The sequence below is a fragment of the Toxotes jaculatrix genome, chromosome 3 (genome assembly GCF_017976425.1).
Source record: "Toxotes jaculatrix isolate fToxJac2 chromosome 3, fToxJac2.pri, whole genome shotgun sequence".
Lineage (NCBI taxonomy): Eukaryota > Metazoa > Chordata > Actinopteri > Toxotidae > Toxotes > Toxotes jaculatrix.
Window position 1 is genome coordinate 30,409,008 of NC_054396.1, and position 21,466 is coordinate 30,430,473.

At 48.3% G+C, this 21,466-nt stretch overlaps 1 protein-coding gene across 2 annotated transcripts in view; it reads left to right on the forward strand.

Moving 5' to 3' along the window:
- The window catches only part of LOC121179727 (metabotropic glutamate receptor 7), a 143,105-nt gene that overhangs the window by 82,105 nt on the left and 39,534 nt on the right, over nt 1–21,466 (forward strand). For both annotated transcript variants that reach the window (XM_041034719.1, XM_041034720.1), the window contains exon 5: nt 13,179–13,316. In XM_041034719.1, coding sequence (XP_040890653.1) covers nt 13,179–13,316 — 138 coding nt within the window. The remainder of the gene's footprint in view (nt 1–13,178; nt 13,317–21,466) is intronic.

A 21,466-nucleotide genomic window follows, 5' to 3' on the forward strand; every position in this document is an offset into this window, starting at 1 on the left:
AGAGCTGGATCAGGGCTGTGGTGCAGCAGGTCCTTCAGAGTGCGAGCTAATGTTTGACCCTGGATGTTCAGCCCCGGGCTGCCGCTCTGCGTGGATGTTTCCTTGAGTGCGGCGCTGATTCGGGGGGATGCTCTGTGGCAGCCTGTCACGGTGGATTCTTTAGGCCGTGGTGTGAGACCGAACGCTGATCTGACAAACGGGAGGAGGAGACGCTCAGCCGCTGACGCTGATCATCCTCGCTCCTGCTTCATACCAAAGGATGTCTTCTTTTCTTTCTGCTTGTCTTTTTCTTTCTTTACTTCCTTCCTTGTCACTCATTCCCCACCCTCATTTCTCCTCCTGTTACTCTTACTTTTCTCCTCCGTCTCCTCCTTCCTCTTCAGTCTCCTCTTGGCGGTTTGAGGAAGTGTTGACCTTTTCTCTTCCATTTGCTGATGCAGCTAAGATGGCGACAGTCACAGGATGTTATGATGTGCAGATATGAAACATATTTAATGGTGTAATGATCTCTGAGAGACACAAGATGAGCACAAAGAGACACACGCGACTACAGAGACACATCACAAATAAACAGACAACATGACAACAAAGTGACTCAGCCCCTCCACAGAGAGCCTGTGTGTTATTTACTCACAGCAGCTGTTCATCAGCGTTATTTTGGCTGAGATTCAACTCATTGTACTACTGCCCCACCCCCTCCACCCCCACCCCCTATTCAAAAGTTCCTAAACCTGCCCCTGAGTAAAATCATCATCTGTCAGTAACAAGCAGCAGAGGACAGGTGAGACAGGTGGGACTCAGGTAGGAGGGAGGCTCCATGCCTTTGTAGAGGGATCCCAACTTAAACCCATTATCTGTGTGAATTAGCAGCACACCTTGTGGACTGTTTACTCAAATGGCGTGAAAATCTGAATTTCACACCTTATTTTCGGAGACAGGCGATGATGATGCGTCGCTGCAGCCTCGGGTGAAGCTTATTATTTCTGTCCAGTGAAGCTTTTATCTCTTGTTTTTGTGCTTCAGCATGTGTGAGTCTCCTCTTCCAGCCCTGTGTGAAACCACTTTCACCTCACAAGCCTCTGTTTTCTTTTCAAATTAAGGATTAGTCTTATCTTAAATAAGGGCATTAAATAACTTTTTCCAATTGTTTTCCCCACTCAGGGCAAAGCTAAATAAGGGCTGCTAATTGACTTTTTTTCCTCTTGTTTACTGGCTCAGGCCCCGGCAGCGGTGTTGGCTGTTACTCGAGCCCTCGGCGGTTAGTTTTAATTTTGGCCATTAGAGTCGGAGCCTGGCTCCGGTTTTAGCGGTGACCCTCGGTGGCTTCTGTTTGTGCGGTTATTTGTTGTCTTTGTGGTTTCTGGACGATTCTGTGCAGCAGAGATGAACAAAACCGGACTTGTCCACAGACACGCACAGACACACAGACCCACACAGACTCACACAGACTCACACAGACCCACACAGACCCGCACAGACTCACACAGACTCACACAGACACACACAGACTCACACAGACTCACACAGACTCACACAGACTCACACAGACACACACAGACTCACACAGACTCACACAGACACACACAGACCTGCACAGACCCACACAGACTCACACAGACACACACAGACTCACACAGACTCACACAGACACACACAGACCTGCACAGACCCACACAGACAGACACACACAGACCCACACAGACAGACACAGACCTGCACAGACCCACACAGACAGACACACACAGACCCACACAGACAGACACAGACCTGCACATTCACATTCACCAGGATACACACTAAGCAGAACAAGCAACATGTATGATACGTGTGTTCAGTTAGCATGAGCTCTGTGACCTGTCTCTGGTCTTAGCTGAGCCTGAAGGGAAGCGTTTCCCCTCAGAGCAGAAAATCACACGACTTCCTCCAAGCTTCTCATTTCATTTGGCCGTGGGTGGAAATGTTTCATCAGAAATCTCCCAGGTACATAGATGCTGTTCACTCAGGACTCAGAGGGACAGAGACAGACACTCAGAGACAGTGTTCATGTTAAAACGAGGGAACGTGGTAAAATGCCCCAGACGGAGGTAAAATTTCATTTTAAAGACACGGTTACAGCCTCTCACAGCGTTTGTCAAACGCTTTGTGGATCCGAGCGACATCAGCAGCTACGTGGATTTTCATTGGTGACAAGTGCTGTGATACCTGCCCTCTGTGCTGTGTGTATTCCCCCACCACTTCACAGGTGTGTAGCACACACTGCACACACCCTGAGAGATAAATGGTGTACCCTGCAGCAGCAGATACTGTGAGAACAAACCTGCTGCTGTACCGTAGTGTTCAGCCTTCTAAAACAAAGGTGAGCTCCAGTCAGTTGGATTTCTATAGCAGTGAATCATACCATAGATCCTTTGCTGCCAGTTAAATGTTCCCGCCTCTGTAACAGGATGTGATGTCAGTGGTGTCAATGCAGCACTGAGATCAGACAGAGCAGGACAGAGACGAGTCCTTTGTCCGATGCAGGTAGAAGCTGATGTGTAACGTCAGCAGTGCTGTCTCTGTGCTGTGACTCACTCTGAGTCCAGAGGAAAATCCTCACATCAGTGATCGTTCTGTAAAGAGTCACAGCTGATTGGACGCTGCGTCCTCCAGGATCTCAGAGACAGAGGTGAGACACAGGTCTGTGTTTGGCTGAAACACCTGGATCAGAGTCTGATCCTGATAATTCAGGCAGTTTATCACGGTGCAGGCCTGAAGTGTTCTCAGAACAAATTTACATGATGAAGATTTGGAACTGGCTGAAGAAACAGTTCATCCAAGTAAACCGTGTTTTCTACCGGCTTTGGTGATTCTGTTTATCGCTTCCTGTTGCATTTCTCTTCCTCTCACACCAATGACAACTTGAAGCAGAGCCCTCCAGCAGACGGAGTTATCTTAGCCGTGCAGACGACCAGCAGCAGAAAGGAAGGAAAACTGCTAAATGAAGGAATTTAAATATAATGAAAACAGCTTTGGTTTTACTTCCAGAGGTTCCTTTACATTACAAGAAGCTGTTTTCAGATGGTTTTACATGATTATTATTCAGATATTTTAGTTTCACTTTCACTGACAGATTTGATGATGAAACATTTTGTTTTCCAAAGCAGACGTTCAGAGCAAACACACACTGATTAACACACTGTTAAAGCTTCTCAGTGCTGATTGTGTGACACATTTACTAGAAACACTACCTGAGCTGGGAGATGATCACTGTCAGAGGTGCATCCACTTTTTACCCTCACAGCACCCGACAGTCGTCCGCCCCACCATCAGCTCCACCTTCAGCTCCACCGTCAGCTCCACCGTCAGCTCGGGCTTCGGCTCCACCGTCAGCTCCACCGTCAGCTCCACCGTCAGCTCGGGCTTCAGCTCCACCGTCAGCTCGGGCTTCAGCTCCACCGTCAGCTCCACCGTCAGCTCCACCGTCAGCTCGGGCTTCGGCCCTGAGGCTGTGACCCTGTGAACTGCACACCACAGCTCTGAGCATCATCTGTCTCATTCATGCACAGGCTGAACCTCTCAGTGTTCAGATTATTATCATTTATATGATCCATACAACCCTGACTCACACACGCCCCTTTAACACTCTGCTTCACCTCAGTGTATCTGATAAATTACTCATCTTTCTGTATATCTGTTGCTCTCCTCTGTCACTGACACTGCACTGTACGATTCAGCATCACTGTTGCTGTATTTCTTACTCACACCTGCACTCACCTGTAAATAATACGATTGTCTTACACGTGTGGTTGGACGCTAACTGCGCTGCGTCGGCTCAGGACCTGTCGTGTGAGCGGTGACAGTAACAGTGACAGTAACGTCGATAAGGATGTGAAGCAGCATGAAGCCGTGTGAACAGCACCAACCTTTCTGCAGTGATCTTCCACAGATTCAGCAGATTAGCTGCTCAGTGCAGGACGAAGCTTGGCTCATGTTCCACGCGTTTATTTTTATAACATGATTCCATGTTGAGTTGCCAGACTTGAAGTTAGGGACCATCTCAAAGGCTTTATTTCCGTCTGATCCTCCTCCTGCTGGATACACAGCCTTCTTTTCTGAATAAGCTGAGACCCGGTGAGTTATTATTCCATCTACAGCCCCCAGTTTATTTTTTAAGTCACTGATCGACTGACTCTTTGGACCTGGTTTAACAAAACCTGAACTCTGAGTTGTCTAAACCTGAGATGCGAAACCTTTGGTTTGAGATCAGCTGATCAGAGTCAGTTCAGTCTGATATTGTGATCACCATGGCAACGGGCAAATAAAGAGCAGACAATGAGATGTTGAACATGTGTGTGTAAAAACTCAGGCTCAGATTGTGTCTCTGTGTCGCAGACCCCTGATGTCCACGGCCCACTTCTTTCATTCACATAAGAAAAGTCAAAGGTCGGTGTGCAGCCACTCAGAGGTCATCAGCTGCTGGAAAACAACAACCCCGCTCGGTGCATTGTGCTTTAAATCCTTACTGAACTGCTTCACACCCCCAGACTCAGCATTACACCCTCCGTTAGAGGGAAGCAGTGCGTGAAGTTGGACAGGCAGAATGGAAACAGGTTGGCTTCAAACGCCGACCTGCGAGCACCAGATGGCTGCTCCTGAAGCTAGCCACAGCATGTAGGGATCACACACACACACACACACACACACACACACACTCTGCCCTGTGGCCCTGAGGTGAGAAGGCTAACACAGCAGGTCGCTACACACCAGTGAAACACGCACACACGTCACAACCTATTCTGGGTTCCCACCTCAGAGCGACCTCAGCTCAGGGTTTGGTCATTTCATCAGTGTGAAGCTGCACTTTGCCTTTTCAAGTCCTCAGGAATACAGAAGGGACTGAGTCAGAGCTCAGTCAGACATATTGGATATATGGATATATGAATATATATCCAACACACAGACCTGTTGGATATATATTCATCTCTGATGTTCACCAAAATGAAATGAATTACAGAAAACACTCACTCCTTTACAACTGCAGAACGTCATTCAGATTCCTGCTGTTTTTAAGTTTCCCTCAGTATCACAGTGATCCAGTGAGAGGAGTCTGTTCATCCACAGCTTCACTGCAGACAGGAGCTGATCACAGCTGATTCAGCTGCTGTCACTGGGACAGTTGGACAACATGTAGACAAATATAAGCTAAACTCATATGTGGCTCACAGCTAACTCACCGCTAACTCACAGCTAACTCACTGCTAACTCACCGCTAACTCACCGCTAACTCACCGCTAACTCACAGCTAACTCACTGCTAACTCACAGCTAACTCACAGCCTTCACTCCAGTCTCATACGTCACCTTCACATCCCTCACACATGAAAAGTTTTAGAAACGTGTTTGATTTTTCGTTGTTTCCTCCAGGCTTGAACCCATCTCTCTCTCTCTCTCTCTCTCTCTCTCTCTCTGTCTCTCTCTCTCTGTCTCTCTGTCTCTCTGTCTGTCTCTCTGTCTCTCTCTCTCAGATAAATTGTCAACATCATGGTCATTAATATGCTGAAAATATATCACTGCTGACAGGAGGTTAGAGTCAGAACATCGATGTGTTATCAAGGAGTGAAGCTTTAAAATCATTGTGTGTTGTTGTTGTTTGTGTCCCAGTTAAGAGCATGAACAGCCCTCCTGACAGACGAGAGGAGGGAGGGATGGGAAGGTGGCAGTTAGAGAGTGAGAGACAGAGCTGTGAAAGACAAAGAGGAGTCAGAGCGGGATGCAGATGAATGGCGACGCTGTGTTTTACAGCAGGATGTACAGAGTGTGAGTGTGAGACAGGGAGGAGCAGATAGAGTCAGGTCTCAGCTCGGGCGTTAGATCAGCCTCCTCCTGGTCACCTGACGTCTGTGAGGATTCGCACCAGGTCACATGACACTGTCACTGTCCTCTCCTCCTGCTGTAGATTGTGAAGCACTGTGAAAACAGAGGGTCAGAGCAGAGCGTCTCTCTGTCCACTGCAGGTTCATCTAAGGGAGGATCACAGCAGCTGCTGATGCTCAGTCTCTCTGGTAATTCTCACCTTCTGAAGACCAAACAGAAACACAGCACAGATGGATGGACGGCTGGAGACACATCACCATGACCCAGAGAGCTGCACTGGGAAGAAAGAACCTGACACACACAGACTCGTCTGACTGACACGTCTCTGATGCAGGGGTCACACGTCGGAGGGCCGGGCCGCTCGGTGATGCAGTGACTGCTCACAGGGCTGGTCAGTGATCTGCTTTTGTTGCTGAGCTAACTGCTAACTAGCTTGGCTCACCTAGCTAACACTAGCCGGTCAGTGGAACAGATTTATTTCAGACGGGAAATGAAAAAGTTCTCGGAGCTGAAACACGTCTGAGCGAGCAGCAGGTACGGTACAGTCCACTGCAGCTGCAGCTGTTTCACCTGCAGGACCTGTGTTAACATGTGATGCACAGATAAATGAATAGAATAGAATAGAGTTTTATTTGCCATTTGCACAGATACACTGCAGTACATGTGCATAGGAATTCTTGTGCATCCCTCCCCAGAGTCAAGCTTAAGGTTTAAATAATACAGTAAAATAAGAAATAAAATAAAACAACCAAGAAATAAATAATACAAAAGAGGAGCAAGATAGTGCACTTAGAATACTGGAAGATTCTTAAGAAAATTAAGAATATTAGGTGCCTAATATAGGCACACTGTCACTTCCTGTATGTGATGTTTCACATGGTGATCTTAACAGGCATATTGCACATGGTGATATTGCAATTTTTTAGAATATTTTTGAATTGTTTCACATGGTGAATATAAAGACATATTGCACATAGTAATACCAGATTGTTTTTTGACATGGTTTTTTGCACGTTGTCAGGGTTATGCTATGTAGTAGCTTCTTCCCTCCTTAATGTCCTGTGCCACTGTTCTGACAGTGGCTGGGAAGAAGCTGTTGTGGAGGCGGGCTCTGTGGGCACTGATGCTCACCGGCCTGCGATGCCTCAGGTTGTAGCCTGAGTCCACCCATTGAAACAAAGCACGAGCTGGATGGTGTTTGTCTTTCAAGATGCTCTGTGCTTTGCGTCTGCAGCGCTCGGTGTAGATGGAGTCCATGGTTGGAAGGCTGCATCCAGTGACCCTTTCTGCAGCTTTTATGACTCGTTGAAGCGACTTCCTCTCAGCCAGCGTGGTGTTACCGTACCATACTGTGATGGCACTGGTGAGGATGCTTTCAACGAGTCCTCTGTAGGCTTGGATGAGCGGCTGGCGTCCAAGTCCCGCCTTCCTCAGCACTCTGATGAAGTGCAGTCTCTGCTGGGCTTTTCTCACTACCAATGTGGAGTTTTTGGCCCAGCTGAGATTCTCAGAGATGAGCAGGCCGAGGAACTTGTGGCTGTCGGTTCGCTCCACCATAGTCCCTTTGATGGTGAGTGGCTGCAGAGGGGACGCCCGTCTCCTAAAGTCCAGAATGAGTTCTTTTGTTTTTTCGAGGTTGAGCACAAGATCATTATCCTCACCGTAGACCGTGATCTTGTGCACCAGGTCCCTGTATGCTGACTCATCTCCCCCTCTGATGAGGCCGAGGACGGTCGTGTCGTCAGCATATTTTATAACGGCTGTGTTGTTCTGTGTGGTTGTGCAGTCATGTGTGTACAGTGTGAAGAGCTTAGGACTGAGGCAGCAGCCCTGTGGGGTTCCTGTGCTCACTGTAAGCTCAGCAGAGACCTTCCTCCCCATCCTCACAACCTGTGGTCTGTCTGTGAGAAAGTCCAGAATCCAGTTGCGGGTGGGTGTTGGTATTCCGAGGTCAGCCAGCTTTTCAGTGAGCTTCATCGGCCTGATGGTGTTGAAGGCTGAGCTGTAGTCCAGGAACAGGAGCCGGGCGTAGGTGTTGGGACCATCCAGGTGTTGGAGGATGTAGTGCAGCGTGAGGGCCACTGCGTCGTCTGCTGATCTATTCGGGCAGTAGGCAAACTGGAAGGGGTCTACAGACACTGGAACGGCAGAGTTGACGTGCTTCAGGACCAGCTTCTCTAAACACTTCATGGCAACAGAAGTGAGAGCCACAGGTCTGAAGTCGTTCATTGTGGTTGTGTGTGCTTTTTTGGGGACTGGGACTATGATGGAGGATTTGAATATGCGAGGGACTGTTTGCTGTGAGAGAGAGGTGTTGAAGATGTCCGTGTATACCTCTGCCAGCTGTACTGCACATTCCTTCAGTACCCTTGGCGCCACACAGTCCGGTCCTACCGCCTTGCGGGGGTTCACCTGCCTCAGAGCCCTGAGAACCTGTGTGTGTGACACCTGGAGTGGAGTCTCCTCTGGGTTGGGGGGGACCTTGAAGGGGATGTCTTTATTGTGCAAATCAAATCTGGCATAAAAACTGTTGAGGTTGTCTGGTTCGGGGGTGTTCCTGGTGGTAGTTCCATTTGTGTCCTTCCTGTAGCAAGTGATTGCCTTTATCCCCTGCCACATGCTCCTGGTGTTGTGTTCCCTGTAGCAGCTCTCCAGTCTCTGGGTGTACGACCTCTTTGCTGTTTTGATGGCTTTTTGGAGCTCATATCGGGCGACTTTGTAGCCCTCTATGTCTCCTGACTGGAAGGCTGCGCACCGGTCTCTGATCTTGTTTCGTATATCCGCATTAAACCAGGGCTTCTGGTTGGGATAAGTACGAATAGTCCGAACAGGGATGCATATGGAGGTGCACCAGTCAATGTAGCTGCTCACAGTGTCTGCATACTCATGAATATTGTCCGTGGTTTCTTTAAAAATGCTCATGTCTGTGGCCTCCAGACAGCCCTGCAGTTCTGCCACTGCATCACTGGTCCACATCTTTACAGTTCTAACAGTGACCGGGTGTGCTTTGAGCCGCTCAGTTATAAAATCCTGTCTCCTGATTGGCTGCTGACATCTCTGACTCAGGTGTCATGGACTCAGTTTTAGAATGAAGTGAATTTTCAGGTTTGTTTGATGAAATGAAGTTTAAAGGCCAAACCAGCACCTTTCATTTCAGACTCAGTAGCTATTAATTATCTGTTTTGGAAAATGTTTCCCCGTGTTTTTTTTTTTTTTTTTCTAACAAAGCGTTTTCAGATTCTCTGTTAAATTCAAGGACTTGTGGAGTTTTTGTTTTGCAGCTGTGTCAGCTGGAAATAAATTGCTGCTCGCTCTCACGCTGGCACTGCTTTACAAAGAAAACAAAATGTGCTCGAAAACTGGCTTTAAAGGAAAATGAAAAACAAACCGAGTGAACACGTTGCTGTCTGAAACAGTGACAGACTCACAGTCACAGCGCCTGACCCTGAAACTCTCAGGCTTCGGTCTGTGCCAGGGTTTGACTCCGTGTCGGTGCTAATTCACTGAGATAACACGCCACAACAGTCTGACAGTCTTTACATCGCACAGTGAAATCCCTGACCCAGAAAACCTCCGACTTTTCTCAGTGAGCGAGCTGCAGCAGCAGACCGCGGGGATGTGAAGGCACCGAGTTTCCTTTGCCACTTTGTACATTTACTCGTTATTTCTGTCACACATTTTCCCTCTAAACAACATTTGCTGTGTTTCTCTGTCTGATCGGAGCTGCCAGCTGTGCTAAATACCTTATTCTACATAAATACATTCAACAAGGTGTTTTGGGGGAGGGGCATCGATTCAGTGAGTTATGCTGTTTGAATTTTTACTTTATATATTCACGTTTTATCAGACTGTCCCAGTAACAGCAGCTGAACCAGCTGTGATCAGCTCCTGTCTGCAGTGAACCATGGAGGAACAGACTCCTCTCACTGGATCACTGTGACACTGAGGGAAACTTAAAAACAGCAGGATTCTGAATGAAGTTCTGCAGGACGGACACCAGTCACACTGAATCTAAAAATCTGTTCGTGTCTGTGTATCCGGATCTATCTAAGGTCTGATTTTTGGCAGATTGCAGTGATTGGGAGCTGAGTGTCAAACGCACATACCTCTGCTGACCGTGTCAGCGAGAACACCTGCATGCACCTGTCCTTGTCACCTGACCGGCCTCCCTCTGTCTGTGGTGACTGCGTCTCAGTCTGAAAAGCTCTGGCGTTAGAAGAGGTTTGTTTGTTCTGACAGAAAGTGAATCACAGTGTGAGCCGGGCCTGGTAAACCCTGCTGTCCAAACACGGCTTTTGTGTAGTGGAGCTTCTTCAGTAATTAGCTTTGTATTATCTGCAGCACCGGACAACACAGCCACAGAGCTGTGGAGACACACATGGCTTGAATAATGATGGATGTATTGGTGAAGTGTTAGAGCTGAGAGCAATTACAGAAAACAACAGGAACTTATGTCTGGAATTCTTATTTTTAACGACACGCTGCAGCAGCCTGGCTCAAAGGTTCGGGGCAGCGCGCGGCCACTGAACGAGTTTTCGCCCAGCGAGGCTGCAGGAAACTCGTGCTGGGCGGGTTTCTAATTAATGTTCAGTCGTGCTTTTGGCCAACTGCCCTTTTATCACGTCGTGTTTTAGCCCTCAGCAGCTAACGGAGCATGTCAGGAGCAGTCCTCCAAAGCATAACGACAGAGTCCTTGTCATTCATACCTGTCACATGACCTGCTCTGCTGGTCACCGCGTCACGGTGACGGAGCCGTGTGAAGAACAGGTTCATTAACATGAAAACAGACTGAGCAAACAGTTCAGATGTCTGCGGAGTTACAGGTTTGGTTCACAGCAAAAACTTAGTTTGTTTATTTATTTGTTGTATTTTTTGTTTTATCTCTGACATGTCCGATATGATGTGTTTGACACACGTTTGACACGTCTGACACATGTATCCATGGCTTTCTTTCTTCTGATATGAGTAGTGTCTTTAGGCCTGTGACACATGAATGAAAGATTTTCCTTCATTCATTCATAATAAAGGCTGGAGCCTCACACACACACACACACAGGTACAGGTGTGTTTCAGTGTGCTGGCAGGTGTGAAACCATCCAGCTTCAGACGGCTGCAGGATGTGACGCAGGAAAGTCGAGCTGCACGTTCCTGTAACGCTCTGTTCGTGGTGTTTGTCAGACAGTAGTTTGGGTGGTTGTTATTCTGCTCAGTGGCGCCGCAGCTTCTCCTCAGGACCCAGAGACAAACGCAGATCTGACATCATATGCTCCGTAAAGTAGGCTAAGTCCCATCAGGGATTCATATGAATTAAGATCAAACGCCGCGTTCGCCCTTGAGGTTACACCCAGCTGCAGTTATTGTTGAATCCCCACGTTTTCCAGCGTACGCCCTGCACACTGCTGCATGCTTCTTTCCAAAGAGTAATTACAAGGACATTTGTAATTTAGTTTTCTCTGAGGCTGCGGGGAGATGCTCCACGAATAATCTGCCCTTCAGTCGGACACAGTTTAATGTTCAGTTGTTCAGTGTGAGGAGAGACTGAGCTGCGTCCACAGCTGATGGACTGAGTGTTAACGTACCGTGTGAGTTTATATTCATTATTCTCACCTCAAAAAAAAGCAGCAGCACAGCCGTCCCTCTGTGGTCCACAGAGACCGGGACAGAACATCGTCTTCAGTCCCCGAGTTTGCTGAGATGCGGACGTGCTCGTCGTGGCTGTGGCCTGGTTTTACTTTCTCTGTCTCTGTGCTGTCTCTGGGAGGAGGCCCCTGACAGGACGAGGCCCCTGACAGGAGGAGGCCCCTGACAGGAGGAGGCCCCTGACAGGACGAGGCCCCTGACAGGACGAGGCCCCTGACAGGGGGCCTTTTATTCTCGTCGTCAGTTCTGTTTCTGTACGTCTGCCTCTAACCCCCTCCACCACCCCCACCTCATCTTCTCCTAATCGATTGACTTGGAGCTCCATTCAGAAGCTTATAGAGGTGAAGATCCTAATTTTATCCTGTCAGAAATGATGAAGATGGAAGCGTGGTGTCTCCGTCGTCTCGGAGTGTCAGGGACGACTCAGCAGTATCAGTGACAGAGAGGAGGCGCCGCTGCCCGTCATCCTCAAGACGACACTTAGGGAGAATAGGAAGATGATTAAGTGCAGTTCTTCAGATAAAGGACTCCTCTGCTTCTAAGTCAATTTCCTGTACTGAGTATTGTGAGGATCTGAGAGACAGACTGGAGGAGACGAAGCTGTCAACAAAGAAATGAATGAATGAATTCTGACTCGATTGCTAATGTTTTTTTTTTTTTTATCCAGTTTTCACTCTGGAGTGATTTGATAAGGATCAGGATTTAAAATATCACAGAACAGGCTCAGAGCTCAGACTCAGAGCTCAGAGCTCAGGCTCAGAACTCAGAGCTCAGAGCTCAGAGCTCAGGCTCAGAGCTCAGAGCTCAGACTCAGGCTCAGAGCTCAGACTCAGAGCTCAGAGCTCAGAGCTCAGGCTCAGAGCTCAGGCTCAGAGCTCAGAGCTCAGGCTCAGAGCTCAGGCTCAGAACTCAGACTCAGGCTCAGAGCTCAGGCTCAGAGCTCAGGCTCAGAACTCGAGCTCAGAGCTCAGACTCAGAGCTCAGGCTCAGAGCTCAGACTCAGACTCAGAGCTCAGGCTCAGAGCTCAGGCTCAGAACTCGAGCTCAGAGCTCAGGCTCAGAGCTCAGACTCAGGCTCAGAGCTCAGACTCAGAGCTCAGAGCTCAGGCTCAGAGCTCAGAGCTCAGGCTCAGAGCTCAGGCTCAGAACTCAGACTCAGGCTCAGAGCTCAGGCTCAGAGCTCAGACTCAGGCTCAGAGCTCAGGCTCAGAGCTCAGGCTCAGAACTCGAGCTCAGAGCTCAGACTCAGAGCTCAGGCTCAGAGCTCAGAGCTCAGAGCTCAGGCTCAGAGCGTCCCACTGCTCTGAAGCTGCTACAGCCTGATGAAGCCGTTCTTGGTGTGAGTGGTTCAGTGCTCAGACTCCAGGACTCAGCTTTGTTATCAGTAAATGTCTGTGTGTTTCTCTCTGTGGGGTCCTGTACACACTGTGCGCCTGTGTGAGTCAACGAGGCGCGTTCAGCTGATATTAATCAGTGTGTTCATGCCAGAGGCCTTGGTGACGTATTGTGTGATGGTCACATGATGTTAGAACCTGTCTCCTACCTTCCACCTGTCATGTGTTTGGTGATCAGAGCACACGGGTGCTGCTGTCACCCTCAGTACGGTCTCACAGGATCTGCTGTGTGGGTGCTGAAGCCTGATAAACACACCTTTGTTTTGTTGACCTGTTGTTTGTTGCCTTTCAGGGTTCGATGCGTATTTCACGTCACGGACTCTGGAGAACAACCGGAGGAACGTGTGGTTCGCTGAGTACTGGGAGGAGAACTTCAACTGCAAGCTGATGAGCTCGTCCAAGAAAGACGAGAGCAGCAGGAAGTGCACAGGTACGTGTGTGTGTGTGTGTGTGTGATAACCAACTGCAGGGTTCGTGTGTGTGCATACAGTCATGTGTCTTTGTGCGTATAGACGTGTGTGTACAGGAGGAGGAGTGGTGCAGCAAAGGCTTCGTGAAGGTTGTGATCATTTATTCAAAAAGTCTGTTTCTGTTGGGTTTTTACCAAAGCACCCATCGTCTCTGCTGCCCCGGCCTGCCCCCCCCTCCCCCGCCCTGCCCCCCCCTCCCCCGCCCTGCCCCCCCCTCCCCTGCCTCACCTCACCTCACCCCACCACCCCTCGCCCCGCCCCGCCTCACCTCACCCTACCTCCCCTCGCCCCGCCTCCCCTCGCCCCGCCCCGCCTCACCTCGCCCTGCCTCCCTTCGCCACACCCCACCACCCCTCGCCCCGCCCCGCTTCACCTCGCTCCCCGAGGCGAATTACATCATGTACACGCCTTCTGTGCCACTTCGGGATGACTGACTTCCTGTGTCCTGAAAGCAGCACGGAGACGACAGACAGCTCCATGAATCCACCCTGATGACTGAGGCAGGAAAACCCCAAACTCACTGCTCAGCTCATCCTCATGCAGCTCACTGCTGCAGGGTTAACTGTGTGTCAGTATGAAATATACTGTTAAATGTATATTAGATGAACTGTGTAGAGGTCAGGGCTCCTTTGTTACATGAACACAGAGCAATGATCATTATTTTAGGATGAGAGATGAGCAGCTCACTGAGGTGGAGCCTCAGCCTGCAGAGGAAAATCTGAGCGATGGAGGATGTGAAAGCGGCGTCAGTGTGATGATCAGCACTGTGATCAGGTGAGACATCACCTGTTCGCTCAGGACCAAACCTTAGATCTGTGTCCTCATCATCTCTGTGAGGAAGCCATGATGAACCGATGACCAGTGAATCCTCAGAAACAGGAAACAGAAATCATCAGTTTCCTGCCTTCAGATTCAAACAGCCGGCTGACAGAGGAGCGTCGTTTCACCGAGCGCTGCCACAGAGATGTTTCAGTCCACATGGATCTCCTCTCCACTTCCCTCCTGTTACCTGTTTCAGAAAAATGAACAGGTAATAAAGCGTGTTCATTCCAACATATACAGTATCAACAAGCTGCAGTCCTCTGTGACCCTGAGCAGGATCAATGGACGGATCCACACCACACCGCTCCACACGCTTTTACAGGAGCTGTAGAAAAATAAAAGAAGAAGAAGAGTGCAGTTTCATGTGCTGCAGAGTCTGTGTCTCAGATCACGTGATCTCAGTGAAGAAGCGTGTATCAGCTGTTATTGCTGTGATAAAGCTGCCACATGCTGCAGCATTAGGCTGGCTTTGGTTTGTTTAGAGGAGGTTTACTCAGCGGCGACGTTACAGTCGACCGTTTGTCACACACTGTGGTTTTATGCTGCCTGATTGCACTGGTGTTATCCATTTAAAAGATAAAGTCATTATATTTGCCTCTGTGGGATAATTTGTACTGTATAACTGTGTTTACGGCCTCGACTGTCAGGGATTAAGAACTCAAACAGAAAATGATTTAAATGTACAGTGTGTGATTTCTGTAATTCAGGAAGCAGTCAGGAGCATTCGGCTTGTGAAACAGGTGATGCAGCAGGTTATAGACTGCACCCATTAGAGCATTAGATCACTGATCACAAGACAACAGTTATTAAAGGTAATTAACCAATGAATTCATCCCCTGTCCTTAATGGGCCCGAAGCTGGTTAGTACACACACACAGTTTCACACACACACACACACACACACACACACACACACAGTTACACACACACACAGTTACACACACACACAGTTTCACACACACACACACAGTTACACACACACAGTTTCACACACACAGTTTCACACACACAGTTTTGCACACACAGTTTCACGCACACACACACACACACACACACACACACACACACACAGTTACACACACACAGTTTCGCACACACAGTTTCACACACACACACACACACACACACAGTTTCACACACACACACACACACACAGCCTGGGTTCAGACTCAGAAACAGTTCTGACAAACTGAGACGGTTCCTGTGAGAACACGCTGCAGACGGAGCAGAACTGGTTTCAGGATTCAGTTTTGGTCTGTGTCTGTGTTTTCTGATCAGAGTCACACTGACAACGATGAACACAGGAAACAGGGACCATGGCCCTCCATCCTCTCTGCCACAGCAGCTTCCTGTGGGCGTGCAGTCATAGTTAGTGTAGTGTTGTTGTAGTAGTACTCACTGAGTACTCGTGGGTCAGAGGTCACAGCGGCTGTGAGCCTATCACACGATGCTCTGCAGTTACTGTTACTTTCATGTGGAGCCTGGATGATTTTCCTCTGCTGCTGTCGTCCACAGCTAACGTGTGATTTCAGTTCACACTGATTCTTCTGTTTGTGGAATCATGTGATGAACGGAGGAAGAGGACGATGATGCAGGCGGAGACACGCTGCAGCTTTTTCCTCAGGCTGACCTGTTTCTTTAACTAATGCCCCAAACATCATTTCACTACAACAACTGGGGCAACTATTTGTGTTATTAACCCATTTAGCAGAACTGCAGCGAGGGTCATGCAGAACTAAAATTAATGGGACATCTGGTTCAAATGGTTTGGCTCCATTAGCTGATGTTGTTTCTGTGCTTCTACAGATGAGACGCACGGTTTGACTTCAGATCAAACAGGAAATGAAACCTGGCTTTAACCCAGTGAAGCTGTGTTCCTCACTGTGTTCCTCACTGTGTTAGGGTTACTCACTGTGCTACTCACTGCGTTACTCACTGTGCTACTCACTGTGTTACTCACTGTGTTACTCACTGCGCTACTCACTGTGTTACTCACTGCGTTACTCACTGCGCTACTCACTGCGTTACTCACTGCGTTATTCACTGTGCTACTCACTGCGTTACTCACTGTGTTACTCACTGTGTTACTCACTGTGCTACTCACTGTTACTCACTGCGTTACTCACTGCGCTACTCACTGCGTTACTCACTGCGCTACTCACTGCGTTACTCACTGCGTTACTCACTGCGCTACTCACTGCGCTACTCACTGCGTTACTCACTGCGCTACTCACTGCGCTACTCACTGCGTTACTCACTGCGCTACTCACTGCGTTACTCACTGTGTTACTCACTGCGTTACTCACTGTGCTGTGAGAACACAGAGGATTTATGGGTCTTTCAGGACTAAGAGGAAAAAACTCGGATGTGACTGTTAGGGTTACTCACTGTGCTACTCACTGCGTTACTCACTGTGCTACTCACTGTGTTAATCACTGTGCTAATCACTGTGCTACTCACTGTGTTACTCACTGTGCTACTCACTGTGTTAATCACTGTGCTACTCACTGTGTTAATCACTGTGCTACTCACTGTGTTACTGTGTCACTCACTGTGTCACTCACTGTCACTCACTGTGTCACTCACTGTGTCACTCACTGTGTTACTCACTGTCACTCACTGTGCTACTCACTGTGTTACTGTGCTACTCACTGTGTCACTCACTGTGTTACTCACTGTCACTCACTGTGTCACTCACTGTGTTACTCACTGTGTTACTGTGCTACTCACTGTGTTAATCACTGCGCTACTCACTGTGCTACTCACTGTGTTACTCACTGCGCTACTCACTGTGTTACTGTTACTCACTGTGTTACTCACTGTGTTACTGTTACTTACTGTGTTACTCACTGTGCTACTCACTGTGTTACTCACTGTGTTACTGTTACTTACTGTGTTACTCACTGTGCTACTCACTGTGTTACTCACTGTGTTACTTACTGTTACTCACTGTGTTAATCACTGCGCTACTCACTGTGTTACTCACTGTGTTAATCACTGTGCTAATCACTGTGCTACTCACTGTGTTACTCACTGTGCTACTCACTGTGTTACTCACTGTGTTAATCACTGTGCTGTGAGAACACAGAGGATTTATGGGTCTTTCAGGACTAAGAGGAAAAAACTCGGATGTGACTGTCGAGCTGTTGCACTGTTACACTCCTGTCACTTAATCTCGTTCTCTGATTTGTTAGATCTGCTCGTTTCCACAGTAATTCTCTGACAACTAAAACTCTAAAACAGCTGCTTTCAATTTAGCCTCTAATACAAACGATCATTTGCTGAAATTGGTTGTAAATCATCAGGAGCAGATCACCCACAGACTCAGCCTCGACCTGAGATCAGGCGATGGTTGTGAGGTTGTGTTTTTTTGGACCTCAGGTCGAGGCTGAGCTTAGAAACAACTGCAGCTACAGCAGATGAGCTATGTGTGTCAGCGTCTGACGTGTCTGCTCATTTACAAATGACCAACAAACTCAGATGTCCCCAGCAGACGTCCTGATCGCTCTGCGTCCTCTGATCAGAGGGTGGGAGAGGATGAGTGTAAATACTGTGTCAAACACAGCATAATGATAATGTTCAGTGTTGAAGCGAGCGTTTGTGGGGGGGGTTTGTGGCGCTAACAGGCTCCTGATGTCGTGCTATTAGCTGCCTGGCTAGTTCAGCTGCTCCTCTGCCTGTAATGAGACTGTTTGGGAGTCGCCTCCACAGCACGTCTCCTTCTGTGTTTCTCTCGTCCTCGGCCAAATTGCCTCTTCCATTTGACTCCTCTCATTATTTATTTATGAGACGGCACAACAAAGACGAGCACCGAACACAACCACCGCACCGCTTTTCTTCCTGTCTGATTTTGATGGCGGCGTGTGAGGCCGCTCATGTTCAGCCGCTCTCGTTCAGCCGCTCACATTCAGCCGCTCTCGTTCAGCCGCTCTGACGGAGGGTGAAAGTTGTGAGTGAGGTGGAACTGAACGTGAATGCAGGTTGTTTCTGTGCCGTACCTGCTCCAGCCCCCAGCAGCCAGCCGCTGTCACTCTCTGAGGAAATGGTTTTAGGCCGCTGTTCTCTGTCAGATGTCCTCTGTCCACTCGTCTCCACTGTGTCTCTACCTGCTAATGTTTTATGTCGTAGCTGAACTGTTAGCAGGTCAAGGTGTTTTATGTTTTAAGCATAAAATAATGAAAATGAATGTTTATTACGTTTTTTATTTTTATGTCTTTGACTGTTTTGAGGTTAAACTGTCACCTGTCTTTTGTGAACAGTTACCATGGTTACAGCTGCCACCTGTCATTTGTGTACAGTTACCATGGTTACAGCTGTCACCTGTCAGTTGTGTACAGTTACCATGGTTACAGCTCTCACCTGTCTGTTGTGTACTTGTTCCTCTGATCACAGTATGTCCGTCTGATAGTAACGTTACGTGTCATCCACAGATTTCTGCGTTAGCTTAGCTTTGCTAAATGTTTCCACAGTTGGTCTCAGCTGTTTCGCTCTCCGTGGACTGTGGATGAACCGAGTCAGAGCAGCAGGTCAAACTCTGATTGGCTGCTGGAGGAAACGGATCAGAGCCACAGTCTGTGATTCTGAAGGATTCAGTCAGTCATAACTTCATTTGTCCTTTTGTCTTTCACAGTATTGTTTAGTTTTAAAACATTTCATCATAGTTCTGGTTTTCAAAGGTCACTTCTTCATTCAGTTGTAGTTGCCCTGTATCTCTTGTTGTTACGTCAGAGAAGATTTTTCGTCACAGTTTCGATGAGGACACACGGCGGACGAGCAGCGGGGTTCATGGGATTTATTCAGCTGATGTTTCAGGGAAACAGTGGATTCACTCTCATGCATTAAATAAATGTCTGAGCAGAAGACAGAGCAGTGGAGCTGCAGCCTGAAGGGATTTCACAAAGCAGGGATGTTGTTATTGTTCTGTTTTGTGGATTCAGTGATAGAGACACTGAGGGTAATTTCTTTTCCCGCAGCCTGTGTGTGTAAGCCCCGCCCACTCTGCGTTCACCTTCTTTCACTAACTGTCTGCGTGATCTTTGTAAACTCAGCTAAATGAGTAATCAGCCTGCGTTAGCGTGTCTTCTCCTGTTAGCAGTCTGCACCTGAGGAACACGCTGAATCTGAGTCACTGTGTATTTCTGCTGTTCACGTGTTTGAGTCGCCGTCACATGTCTGTCCACAGGCTGTGACACCGTGTAGATCTCTGCTTCCCAGGCGTGCAGATCCCTCTCTCCCACACAGTGCTGCTGTTGTTACAGGCGCAGCGGAGAAACGCGATGCTACACTTTGTTCCCAAATTCTTCAGATTCAGCTTCATTTCAGAACAAATCCTGGAGAGGACGTGGAACCGTGACCGTCAGAGACACAGAGACGCAGGTCAGGGTGTGCATCAGCCTGCTGAGCCAGCAGGACATCTCAGAAAACTTCTGTAAGAATAACAAAACAACAGTGTGTACGGTTAGCGTGTGCGGTTGGCGTGTGCGGTTAGTGTGTGCGGTTAGTGTGTGTGTGGTTAGCGTGTACAGTTATTGTGTGTGGTTAGTGTGTGCGGTTAGCGTGTACAGTTATTGTGTGTGGTTAGCGCGTGCGGTTAGCGTGTGCGGTTATTGTGTGTGGTTATTGTGTGTGGTTATTGTGTGTGGTTAGCGTGTGCGGTTATTGTGTGCGGTTAGTGTGTGCGGTTATTGTGTGTGGTTATTGTGTGTGGTTAGCGTGTACGGTTATTGTGTGCGGTTAGAGTGTGCGGTTATTGTGTGTGGTTAGTGTGTGCGGTTAGAGTGTGCGGTTAGCGTGTGCGGTTATTGTGTGTGGTTAGTGTGTGCGGTTAGGGTGTACGGTTATTGTGTGTGGTTAGCGTGTGCGGTTAGCGTGTACAGTTATTGTGTGTGGTTAGTGTGTGCGGTTAGCGTGTACAGTTATTGTGTGTGGTTAGCGTGTGCGGTTAGTGTGTGCAGTTAGTGTGTACAGTTATTGTGTGTGGTTAGCGTGTGCGGTTAGCGTGTGCAGTTAGCGTGTACAGTTATTGTGTGTGGTTAGTGTGTGCGGTTAGCGTGTATAGTTATTGTGTGTGGTTAGCGCGTGCGGTTACCGTGTGCGGTTATTGTGTGTGGTTATTGTGTGTGGTTAGCGTGTGCGGTTATTGTGTGTGGTTATTGTGTGTGGTTATTGTGTGTGGTTAGCGTGTGCGGTTATTGTGTGTGGTTATTGTGTGGGGTTAGTGTGTGCGGTTATTGTGTGTGGTTATTGTGTGTGGTTAGCGTGTGCGGTTAGCGTGTGCGGTTAGCGTGTACAGTTATTGTGTGTGGTTAGTGTGTGCGGTTAGCGTGTATAGTTATTGTGTGTGGTTAGCGCGTGCGGTTAGCGTGTGCGGTTATTGTGTGTGGTTATTGTGTGTGGTTAGCGTGTGCGGTTATTGTGTGTGGTTATTGTGTGTGGTTATTGTGTGTGGTTAGCGTGTGCGGTTATTGTGTGTGGTTATTGTGTGGGGTTAGTGTGTGCGGTTATTGTGTGTGGTTATTGTGTGTGGTTAGCGTGTGCGGTTAGCGTGTGCGGTTAGCGTGTACAGTTATTGTGTGTGGTTAGTGTGTGCGGTTAGCGTGTATAGTTATTGTGTGTGGTTAGCGCGTGCGGTTAGCGTGTGCGGTTATTGTGTGTGGTTAGCGTGTGCAGTTATTGTGTGTGGTTAGTGTGTGCGGTTATTGTGTGTGGTTAGTGTGTGTGTGGTTATTGTGTGTGGTTAGCGTGTGCAGTTATTGTATGTGGTTAGTGTGTGTGTGGTTATTGTGTGTGGTTAGCGTGTGCAGTTATTGTGTGCGGTTATTGTGTGTGGTTATTGTGTGTGGTTAGCGTGTACGGTTATTGTGTGCGGTTAGAGTGTGCGGTTAGCGTGTGCGGTTATTGTGTGTGGTTAGTGTGTGCGGTTAGAGTGTGCGGTTAGCGTGTGCGGTTATTGTGTGTGGTTATTGTGTGTGGTTATTGTGTGTGGTTAGCGTGTACGGTTATTGTGTGCGGTTAGAGTGTGCGGTTAGCGTGTGCGGTTATTGTGTGTGGTTAGTGTGTGCGGTTAGCGTGTGCGGTTATTGTGTGTGGTTAGTGTGTGCGGTTAGCGTGTACGGTTATTGTGTGTGGTTAGCGTGTGCGGTTAGCGTGTACAGTTATTGTGTGCGGTTATTGTGTGTGGTTAGCGTGTGCGGTTAGCGTGTACAGTTATTGTGTGTGGTTAGTGTATGCGGCTTGTTGCTGCGAGGCACATTACCCCACGACTGAAGCAAAGTGTTTCTGTTCTCCT